The sequence below is a fragment of the Astyanax mexicanus genome, chromosome 25 (genome assembly GCF_023375975.1).
Source record: "Astyanax mexicanus isolate ESR-SI-001 chromosome 25, AstMex3_surface, whole genome shotgun sequence".
Lineage (NCBI taxonomy): Eukaryota > Metazoa > Chordata > Actinopteri > Characiformes > Acestrorhamphidae > Astyanax > Astyanax mexicanus.
In genome coordinates, this window is record NC_064432.1 from 27,197,823 (window position 1) to 27,210,256 (window position 12,434).

General features: G+C 36.0%; 1 protein-coding gene across 5 annotated transcripts in view; it reads left to right on the forward strand.

The window, feature by feature from the left end:
- Positions 1-1,277: 1,277 nt before the first annotated feature.
- The window catches only part of LOC103025141 (serine/threonine-protein kinase MARK1), a 63,102-nt gene continuing 51,945 nt past the window's right edge, over positions 1,278-12,434 (forward strand). For all 5 annotated transcript variants that reach the window (XR_007429584.1, XR_007429583.1, XR_007429585.1 and 2 more), the window contains exon 1: positions 1,278-1,632. Coding sequence is in view for 1 of the 5 variants with exons in the window: in XM_049472663.1 (XP_049328620.1) it covers positions 1,582-1,632 (51 nt within the window). In the remaining 4 variants the exon portion in view is untranslated. The remainder of the gene's footprint in view (positions 1,633-12,434) is intronic.

A 12,434-nucleotide genomic window follows, 5' to 3' on the forward strand; every position in this document is an offset into this window, starting at 1 on the left:
TAAACTTGTTTTAAAGCACTGACAGAATGAGAGCATTTAAATGGAAATATTGATTGGAGGTCAGTTTCCCGGACTGTCTGGGAAACTACAACTTCCTATGGAAGTCATATATGTATTTTCTGTGCTCTGGTATAATACTTAAATTTTTCACATTTATAACGTTTATGATACAGGTAATCTTTTGTAATTTTTTGTATTGTCTGTTATTTACAAACATTGTCAAAAATACCAAGTTTCAGTGGTTATAAAATAAAGAAAGGGAAAAAATATGGATTTAAAATGTCAGATTAAAGGACATAATTATGATGGCTTGATACATAATGGAAATAAATGCAGATACATCAATTAATGTTTTAAGAGTTCAGAAAACAATATTTAGTTGAATAACCATGATTTTTAATCACAGTTTTCATGTGTTTTGGCATAAATTTCTCCTTCACCAGTCTTACACACTGCTTTTGATTAACTTTATGCCTTTACTCCTGGTGCAATATTTCAAGCAGTTCAGTTTGGTTCGATGGCTTGTGATCATCCATCTTCCTCTCGATTATATTTAATATTGTTGTTTCTAAATAAATATGAAATTGTTTTTTGCATTATTTGAGGTCTAGAAGCTCTGAATATTTTTTCATTATTTAAACTAATTTTCTGCAAATAAATGCTTTACTAAGTTACTTTAATTTAGTTTTTAAATGTGAAACTCATATTATGTAGCTGTATTACACACAGAGGGATCTATTTTTTTAGTTTATTTATTTTATTGTTGATGATTATGGCTGACAGTTAATAAAAAAATACCAAAAGCAGTGTCTAATAAATTAGAAAATTAAATAAGATTACTTGGTACTGTTGGCAGTGTGTAAATATTCAAATTTTCTAAAATTGTCAAAAATAAAGAAAGAGTATTTAAAATATTTAAAAAATATTAGATTTAAAAAAATGGTCACGAATTAATACATGGAAATAAATGCATAGATACGTTTTTTGGGGGGTGGATCAGGTTAAATTTGCATTTTTATTTTGTGATGTGCTTATTTTCTTTGTCGTTTTTGTTTTATCGCGATAAATAATATAAGTTGCTCATCCTTAGCTTTTATTGTTTTCCACCTGTGTTTCGACAATCCCCGCCCATACTGCACTAACATGAGCCAGGATATGCTAACAGATCGCGTCATCTTTGCTGTGATTGGCTGACGTGTGCACCAACAAGCCAATCTTGTTTGGAAGGCGGGTCTTGTCTGAATACGGGTGGGAAACGAAACCTCTCTCCGCGCGTTAATACTATTCTGATTCACTCCACCTCATTTCGTCCTCCGCGCAGCACCGGGAGCTCGCTGTCTGATACCGACCCGGTCCCGCACCGCCGGCGTCTCTTCCACGGCTTCTCCTTCGGCTGGATCCGGGCCCGGTTCGGCGAGGCTGGTGTGGATACCGGGGGCCGTGATGACCGGCTCCGGGCCGCGGGAGCGCCCGTTAGAGCTGTGTGTGGTTAATTACGGGCTGTGAGGAGCAGAGAGCCGCAACACCGCCGCCGTTCACCCCCGTCCCTCCCCGCATCGCCTCCGCGGCCTGAAGCCCAACATGTCCACCAGGACGCCGCTACCCACCGTGAACGAGCGGGACACGGAGAACGTGAGTCCGGTTCTGGGTTATTTTACCGGTATTTTATTAATTTAACCGATGCTGTGTCACCGCTGTGTGAAAAAACAGGAGCGCGCGCTGCGCTTACCTCAGCAGCCTGGAGCGTTAGGTTAGCATTTTTGGTTAGCCACCGAAAAAACGCCACTTTTCACAATTCGTGGGGTTTTACCTCTGTAGAATTTAGCGTTTATTAGCGCGAATTTATCACTATTTCAGGCAAAATTGGCCTGTTTTTTTTTTTTATAAAATGTATTTAAGAACCCAATTATTTATGTTTTTATTTACTGTAAAGTTAGTGAAACAGGAATTGCTTTAAATTTTACAACATTTCTGCATTATAAACGTAGCATTAATTCTTTAAATTTTATGATTTTCCAAAAAAGTACAAGGTTACCATCAGATTTTTGCTTCAAAAGACTCACCTGCTTCTGTCTCTGTAGTCTACTAGTATCTCAAAATCTTTACAAGATATGTAAAAATATTGACTTCTATCTCAAAACAACAACATACTATCTCAAAATAATGAGGGAGCGGTTTAACGTAATAATAAGAATAAGAACATTTAGCTGGACTTAATGATTTTTATTTTAGGTGAAAGTAATGGGCTTCCATAGAAAATTTTAATGAATGTAATGAATTATTAATTTATATAATATAATATAGTTAAAAATAATTTCCTTTAAATCAGTTTTCCTTAATTTGTAAAAATAAAAATGTAGCGTTAATTCAATTCAGTTCAGTTTTATGAATATAAAATGTGTATATATATGTATATATATATATATATGTGTATATGTGTATATGTGTATATATATATATATATATGTGTGTGTATATATATATTTCTTCTGAAAACTGTTTATTTGGGTGAGTAAAGTGCTTCAGGTCATTTACAGTAATCTTAGATTCCCCAATATTTTCAACAATGCGTTTAGCAGCAGCGCTTGGTGCTAGTAAATGCTGCTTGATAGCGCTATAATGATAATACCCTGGCTTACCAGAACACTCAGGGTTTATCAGCTAGCGGTTTGTCCCACGTAGCTTGTGTAACATGGTAAACACACAGACCACAGTCCGATATACTCACCGCTGAACAGCGAAAGAGCTAGCGCTAAGCGTGGGTAGCAGCTAATGCTAATACTTCTCCAGCCTCAGTGCTGGAGAAACTTCACTGAAACGGAAGGAGCACCGGATTATAAGGAGCTCTGATGATTTTTGTGAACATTAAAGGATTTTAGTTGTACCTTATAGTACTATATGCTATTATTGCAACTACCTCTTGATCCTTAACCTGCTAACCCTCAAGAGCTTCACACCTAAAAAAGAGAGAGCTCTTTATTCAATGTTTTAAAATTTGATTGCATACTTTTAGACCACGAAAAAACATCAAGCTGTACCATGTTCAAAATCTAGGTCAAAATTAACTAGCTTGACCAGCTTGAGCTGGCTATGCTGTTTTTTTTTCAGTATAGATGCTACCACAGACCATCATCACTTCAGATTATGATAGAGAATATATATTGTCGTTATCTAATGAATCTCAATTTTTGTTGATCTTTTAGTTTACTACATAATTTGTACACACAAACTTTACCTTTTCTGATGAACGGACCAATTGAAATACTTAATCATTTTAATTGACTTCTGTTGAAAGTTTAGAAGGTTTTTTCTCTCTCCTGTAAAGTGGCTGTTTTGAAGATGCTTGTTTTTCATTGGACAGCGACAATATACATGTGCAGTACTGTGCAAAAGTTTTAGGCACCTAAGCAAATTACACTAATCTGTTTATTTTAGCAATATGAGTGTTTTTGCCTGAAAAAAGCACCATATGATTTTTTTTCTCATTTTTAACCATAAGTAAGTTATATCCTGTGAGCCAAGTTGTAGAACAAAGTGTAGATTTCTCCAGATTTCTCCTGGATTCTCCTCAGCCAACATGTGTACATTATGTTCAGTTCCGTCAGCAGCTCACCTGATTTACCACATTTACCAAACCAGGTGTTGATTAATATGATGAGAACTAAAAATAAATAACTCTGTTAAACTCCGATGAGGAGGAGAGATTAGGATTAGGATGTTTTAAGGAAAACTTTGCTGTTTGTATTTATTGTAATGCTGAGTTAATGTGTTTTACTGAGATAATAAACACTTACTGCACAGATAAGATTTTTCTTTACTGAAATTCCCACAGGTGTCTAAAACTTTTGCACAGTACTGTATGTCATTACCTAGAAGAAAGTACGTTCAGCTCAGTAGTGTTGCATCATCTGACTGGCAGCAAGAACATGATCCTTCAGAGCTCCTGAAGGGTTTAGCAGAAGAATGCTGAGTTTATGTAATGGATCTGACTGTCAGTCTCTGAGCATGCAGTGAGCTCCCATTTATGCCTGAAGGACCATGATTTTTATCCTATAATGACTTCTTATTGGTTGATTGTCGACAGACCCTAGGCATAGAAACACACCTCATTTACTCTCCTGGGAATCTTTGAGGAGCAGCACTTTTTTTAGCTGTTTTACTTTTTTAATACTGGTGTTTTATTCTCACTGTGATGCACGCAGCATCAAGGACCTCCCCATCAGCCAGAATGAAAAGAAATCCTGCTGAGCCTATGAAGCTCTTGACCTGTGAAGTCTTGATCACAGAGCGAATTGGATAAAAGTCAAAAGTGCTTCCTTAACACTGTCAGTTCTGCTGTAGATTACTGGGTGTCTGGTTGATTTGCCTTTGTGGCATCAGGTTTTAGGATTTCAGCAAGCATATTCCTATTATTTTTCGTATGGTCATTTAAACCCTGGAAAAGTCATGGAATTTAAAAATACTAATTTCCAGGCCTGTATTAGTTTTGGAAAAATAAAAACACCCATTAAGTTTTGGAAAATCATGGAAATTTGGTCTGGAAATCTTTGTGTTTGTTTATCGATGGAGAAAATCTATTTTGAGCTACAAATACATCAATCAGCTCAGAGTTAATTCAGTAATTTCGCTCTTCACATTAGAGTTCTCAGAATCTGACTCTTATTATCTGACTTTTATTATTTAAGATTATGTGTCAGCATTTTAGTCTGGTTCATTTTAGACCCACTATATTATATCAATTGTAATTATAGTCTTAGTAGATTTTTGGTTTTATTGTCCATGTCTGCATTGATGTTTTAAAAATCGGTTATTCAAATAATTTGCCTCGTTTAGATGAATTTGTGCAGAAATCTCTACCTGTGGACCTAATATACTTGTTGACCCACTCTGTTACTTTCTAAGGTTTAGTAGCAATTTTATCAATAAAATAGCAATACAATCATAATATTTTAAGGTATTTTCATTATATTTATTGTCTTGGCGAGATGACAAAACATTGACATTATTAAAAATAAAGGAATTGTAGCAACACAAATCTACCAGAAAGCTAAAGTGCAGCATATTTAGTGCATGCAACCAAAAAAATTATTGAAAGAAATTAATACGAAATAGACTGCTTTCAGGAATATCGCAATACTTTTTCAGACTTTTTGGCAATATTATATAATATTTTTTATATACAATTTGATCTAGTGCACCCCTTCTAGCAAAACTTTTGCATGTCTTTTGCCCGACAGCAAACAAAAGTCTATACAGTATAAATTCAGTATCAATACTAACTATTAAAAAGCCACTGAAAAACTGCCCACAACAGATGATAACATCTTTAAAAAAATCTTAAATATGAATTTAAGTGTATATATATATATATATATATATAATTGTATTTTGATTTTTCATTATTTTCCAGATCATTTTGAGTTCTAGTTAATAAACTATAACCAGGACATTGTAGCTTGTTGTCTAAACTTTTACTAATACATGGCTACCAAAACAAATTGCCTTGGAAAAGTGTGCTAGTAACATCGGAAAATTAAAAAGCTTGCTAAGCTGTTTCTGTCTGAAGAGCGTGAGCAATGGTTGCTATGCTGTTGCTATGGTTTAAAAAGTGGTTGATGTGGAGTTGGTAGGCAGTTGCTATAGATTTCCAGGTTGTTGTTAAATGGGTGCAATGCTATTGCTATGGTTTACCAAGTGGTATTCCAGGCACAGGCACAAGGCTAAGGTTTTGCTAGATGGTTGCTGTCACATCTGCGGTCTTACGAAGGTGTTGCTAGATCATTGCTAAGGTATTCAGAGTGGTTTCTAAGGTTTTGCAAATTGGTTGCTAGGTAGTTGCTGCAAACATACCAAATACTGACACGACATGACCTGTAGAGTTCCTGTAGAGAATTATTTTTTTCATATGATGCCGAAAATCGGATTTATTTGAGCCGAAGATTCTGACCTGTTGTTCCAAAAAGCACCATAAACCTAACCGTGTACAGGTCTGACAAACCTTACATTTTAAGCTGATGGTGATGAGGCTCTACATTTAAAGCTGTGGGAGGAGAAAGTGATTACATTTCCTGAGTATAAAAGTAATAAGAAAAGCATAAGAAGATTACGATTAACAGTAAATTATGTATTAACAGCATCATGTATTCAGTTTCCTAAAATGTAGTTGTAAGCACTGTTGTATGCTAGGACTGAGGAAATACTGGAGGAAGTTCTGTAGGTAGAGTGCGGTGGTTTCTCTCTCTCTCTGTTACCAGATGCTCTTTTCTTGTGAAGAAACTGGGGCTGGTCATATGAGCCAATTAACTTAATCAGTCTTCCCTGATTCTGTCTCGTGTAATTGCTGTTGGATGAGAGTTTGCATTGACTGACCTCTTTGTGCACCACCGACCTTAATGGAAGTAATGATGGTCATGACAAAGCTGTTGTTTTGACCCTGTTAGTTTCATTTTTCAGGCCACGTTTTTGCTGATTATAGCAGATAAAGCATAAAGGCGTAAACACACTGAGCGGTGATGCACATTAACAGTGGAAGTGTTTCTAAAATAGAAACCGTCAGATTATTCGACTACCAAAATAATCTTAGTTGCAGCCCTATATATATATATATATATATATATATATATATATATCTCCAATTCCAATTCCATAAATAATCTTTTTGAATGGTGTAATTGCACACTTATGCAGATCTGGTCAATATATCGATATTTTTATGTATCATGATAAATTGTCTTCTTGTATCGACAATATCCTTTTTTTTAAATATTTATGATTTCAGCAGTGTTTAACTCCTAAACAGGCGAGACTTTTTGTCAGTTTTCTGCCTGATATTACACACCTGTATCTTGAAAACGTCTATTTAAGCATTACATAAAAAAAGATTTTATGTTTTATTAAAAATACTGAAAATCCTAATTGTAGTAGTAACTGTAGAAAAAAAATATATGAAGTGAATCTACTATGGTCAAAATAAAACCATTTCATTTAATTTTGTTCGAACCTTTAGTTTCAATGCAATTGACTAGTAACTGTGATTTAATAGGGCTGTTCACGTTAACATGCTAATCTATGTATCTGGAAACTTTTACATGTTTTTTTTTTTTACGCAAATGAATCACGAAGTCTCGTGGTCATGAGTGTTTACAGAGCACTCTGACCTGGAATAACAGGGCCGCTGTAGTCGTAAGGTGAGGAGAGGGTATCATATTTTCTACAGAAAAACTGCTGAAGCAGTGTAATTAGCTCCGTTAGCATACGTCTGCCGAGCCAGTTGTAAAAAAGAAAATCCTAAACCAGCATCGGCCTCAGTATCAGTATCAGCAGATACAGAGTCAGAAATATTGATTATTGGCACGGGCCCAGTTTCCATATTGGTGCGTTCCTGGCAGTTGAAAGCTCTGCAGCACCTGACACGTCAGAGATCAGGGTAAATTACTATTGATTGTTGTTGAATGCATCTGTGAGACGTACCCATACTTATTCAAGATTAATGGAGGCATCTGGTGAGTTCTGAAGACATCACAAACTGGTTTGATGAGTTTATGATGTTGGCTTGTGGTAATTGGTTTATTAGCCCTTATAATAATATTGTAGCCTGACAGCATTAAACTAAACAACTTGAGATCTTTGTATCTTTTGACTTTGTTTCTCAAAAAAAGATATCTATAGAAGAGTAGAAAAAAATGTATCTATTGTTTTTTAATGTTTAAATGATCCTTACCAGGAATAATGGCCAATGCTATTGTGATTAAATGCTTTTGGGACACACCACAATAACCCCTTACATAACCTGTGCTAGAAGAGGATTATTATTTTTTATGATTTTCTCATTTTAGAGGACACAACCTTCAGCTTTCATACGATCAGAGATTTCTTGGCCTATTTGGCGTCTAGTACGAGTAAAGTAGTAATCTGTAAATATAGTGACTGTAGTAACTTCTAAACTCTAATCCCAAGAAAAATGTACTTCTTTCTCTTAAATTCTTCTGTCAAACTAATTACTGTTGTTGTTGCTGGAAGAGTCGATAAACACTGTTTATGTTCAGGATCACACTCTACCTCCATAAATGTAAAGAAATAAAGTGCTGAGTAGGAGAGTTCCATATCGTATCGTACGCATTAATATCACGAACATTTTTAAATATGTTGAACGATATTATACCATCAAATATGGCGCCATATCACCCACCCCTAATTATCACATCAGGATTCTACTTTTTACTGTTTATATCAAAAAGAACAATTTAAACCTGCATATATGGAGATATTTGGAGTGCGTTATTAATATTAGTATCATGACATTCTGACTTCTGATACAATTCTTGTATTTTTTAATATCTCAGTTATCATATATATGCAATAATAAAATCAATTTTTTATTTTGTTGCAGTTTTGTATTCTTGAAATTATTTTTAGCTAAGAGATTTGAGCTGTACAGGACTAGGATAGTAACTTGACTGGCTGCCTTTCTCTGTGCAAATTTAATTTTGCCTTCTGTTTTTCTGTATGGCTTTAATTTGATGTAGTACTGCCAAAATGGTGCATTTTCTTTTTTTGTTAAAAAGTAAAACCCCTTTTTGTATGTTTTGTAAAGGAAGTGGTTTGAAAACGCATCTCTACCATATGTTGTGGCAGTGTAAACTAGGGTTACAACTAAAGACTATTTTAATCTGCCAATTATTTGTTTGAATAATCGATTGTGTTTAAACTGTACAGAACTAGCAAATACAGATTGTAGAGGACTGTAAAAGACTGTAGAGGATTGTGGAGTTTTTTTTCTATAGTCAACTTTGTCAATTACGCCAACTAGTTACATTCCTAGTGTAAACACGTCTAAAATTCATTTCACAACCAAACTCCTCCCAGAGTGAAGCTCCACAAGTATATTTGTATATTCCATCCTGCACAGAAACCGTATTTCAGTTTTACGAACTGGAGAAGAATTTGAATACCAAATTTGAATGCATGTGGCTAAAATCTTGCATTTTTACTCCATGCTGTTAAAGAGTTAAACTGTGTTGAAGCTGAAGCAGAGTGCAGTGGCTAGGCAACTCTGCATTTCCACTCTCGAGGATTTCATCCTCTAGGAACGGATCGTAGACGTGTTCGTTCATGAGTCATCCTGCTACACGTCCTCATCCTGGCCTCAATCCAGAGCAGCTAAACGTGAGGTGCTGGACGCTTGCGTGGCTCTGAAAGGCATGCTTTACTCCAAAATGCTAATGCTAGCCATAACAGACCAATAAATACTGGTAAAGTGATGCTACGTGAGTTAGCATTCTGTGTTTTAGTGCCAGTTGGGTTTCACTGCAGTAAAAGGTTTGCTTTTAGATATACAATAACAAAAACTCACACCGTGTGTAATAATGAAGTTTATTATTATTATTATTTAATCTGCAGAAGCTGTTAGCTCATTCTACACTTGTGCTGCTCCCTTAAAAGCAGGTCTGATTGGTTCAGCCTCTGATTTTGACTCGTCCCCAGCTGAGTTGGATAATCTGATTGGTCATTCTGCAGAGTTCTTTTTTTTTCTCCCCCAGTTTGTGTTGTTTAGGTAGAGCAGATTTCTTAATTCTTAATTCTCTCAATTCATTATTTGTCACTGAGTACATTGGTTCTAAATGTAAATCTGTACTTAGTTAGAACTTTATCGGGCCGAATGATCTACACTATTGTTTCTGTTAGACCAGTCAACGATTTGTATTTTTGTATAAACTGCGATAAATGGCAGGTTCAAGTTCATCTTTTCAGTCAACTCACAAAATTGAACGAAGTGAAGTTATAATCTCCATCTATCACACTCAGTATTAGTTTACTTCCTCCTCACAAACCAGCAGCAGTTTTACAGCTGAAAGATATGAGCTGTACATGGCTAGAATAGTAACGTTAGCTTAGCTAACTTTGCCTTAGCATTTAAGGCAAGATCACCCACACATTTCACTCATAATATGTACTGTTGCTTACCTACTGAAAACTGATTAGTTATTGTTGCTCTGCTATTTAACCTCAGAGAGATCAATGATCTCATAGTGAAGCGCACCCAGTCTGACACTGCAGCTTTAAAACAAGGAGAACGTTAATGTGTTTAATTGCTGGGTCTTGGTGTATTTCTGTGCTACATGTTCCAGCAGCTGATGTCTCTTGTCTGATCTGTAGCTCATTTTCATACCAATGGAAAATTGGTTAACACGATTAATAATTGGTGCATAACAAATTTAATGCTCTGTGAGTCACTGCTTGCTTTAGTGTGTTAGTAAGTTTGTAAACTTGGTTTGGATTGTTTGACAGATTTATCCAAAATTCTAGTAATGTGACTTAAAACAGCGTTATTTCCATCAAACTTACAAATATATCTACACTGATGGGCGTGGTGTTCTGGAAATGAGGTGTGTTCAGGTACATTTCTGGAGTTTTATCTTGTTTATCTTGGTAACAGAAAACACAGGAGCTCCACTGACTGAATACAACCTAGACAGACGCCAACAGTCAGACGTTCATCGCTATCTCGGTAACACAGGCGCCGTGCCGAGCCAAGCGTACACCCCCACTTATTACACACACATGAACACACAGCAGCACAAACCCAACTTTTACATCAACAATAAACAGAATAGTAAATAAAATAACATTGCTGTTCCCGTAAATGAGCTGCTGGAGCTCCTTCACAGCGTCAACCAGCAGCTCAGTTTCCTCTGCTGAGAAGAGTTTGTTGAACACGTCCAGGTAGCTGCACCGTTACAATAGCAATCCATCAAAGTCAGAGCTCACCTGGTGAGTGACAGAGAGACACTCTGATTGGTTTTTGCCCAAAATTAAGCACACCCATGATTAATTAAGACAATTAGTGTATGACTTTTGCTTTGCGTTTCGAGACGCGCAAGGTGTACTTTTCCTGTCGTTATGATAGCAAAGACACACTGACACGCCCTAAATCAAACTCTGTCTACACTGTGTTTATGTGCACCATGGTCCCTGGAGGAACGTTGTCTCGTTTCACTGTGTACTCTGTATATAGCTGAAATGACAATAAAAACCACTTTGACTTTGCACGATGCATGATTCAATGATTCACAGCTCGCCCATAGGTACATCTCTAAAATTTTGATCATTTTGAAATTAAGCTGCAGAATGACTGTCTATTTATGTAGATAAAATTTTAACTAAAGCTCTCTACAAGCACTTTTAATTAATGCTGAAAATGAACCTGTTCTTGGGCTGTCTTGGGCGCCATCCATGCAGCTGGGATGCCCAAATACCACTCAAACCAGACTGCAGCACTGTAAATAAATGCAGCATAGCAAAGTTGACTCCAGTGTGAGAGGAGAAAACACCAGCTTGCAGTTTTCAGTGTGCTGGCGTTTACCTGAGCCTGTATTATTAGGATTCAGGCTTAAGGCCTGTTTAAGGCCTGTTTAAGGCCTGGTTTATGGTGCTTTAGTGTAAACTGTATCGGTCCTGAAGGTGCTGTGTGTCTTGTGTTAATGTCACCGGTGGACTCGGGGCCATTAGTGTGGGTATATTAGCATTAGGAGCCGACTGTGCTGATTTATACCGGTGCAGGGACTTTCCTGCATTAAATCCGATCTCTCTCTCTCTCTCTCTCTGTTTCTCTCTCTCTGTTTCTCTCTCTCTCTTTCAGGCTATTAATCCTCCCTGAGGAAGCTGTGCTATCTCATGTTTCACTGTCATCACTGTGTGTCTCTCTCTCTCTCTCTCTCTCTGTTTCTTACTTATTCTTTCTCTCTCTCATTCTTTGTATTCTATATATCTCACATAGACACACAGTACTGGTATGTATCTCATAACAAAGAGGAAGGAACTTATATAAACAGGACAATATATAAATATAACCTGGTATTGCCAAATTTAGTTTTTTTTCTTTTTCTTTTTTCAGAATTGATTGAAAAACGTAATAACTAAAAAAAACACGGCATTAGTCTGAATGATGGATGTTTTTAAAATAATAAGTGACTTTGATCATGCTTTCATATTTATTCAGAATGTATTCCAGGCCTGGATAAGTTTTGGAACAATATAAATACCCAGAAAATTTTGGGAAGTCTTGGAAATTTGCTCTACAATTTTGCTCTATTCTGAGCTAAATAATACATCAGCTCAGAGTTAGTTCAGTTATTTAACTCTACCCAATGGAGCCCTCAGGATCTGACACACATTTTATTATTAAAGATTGTATGTCAACATTTTTATCAGATTCATTTTAGGCCTACTATAATAAACTTTGATTATTTTAAACTTTGATAGTTTTAGTTGATTTTCTTTTATTTTATTGTCCATGTCTGCACTGATGTTTTAAAAATTGTATGGTCATAAACATTTGCTTTAGAGGCATGGAAATGTCATAAAAAAACCTGGAAATCTATTGGTTAAAAAGTGTATGAACCTGGTATGCTGCGATATATTTTGGTACTGTAAAT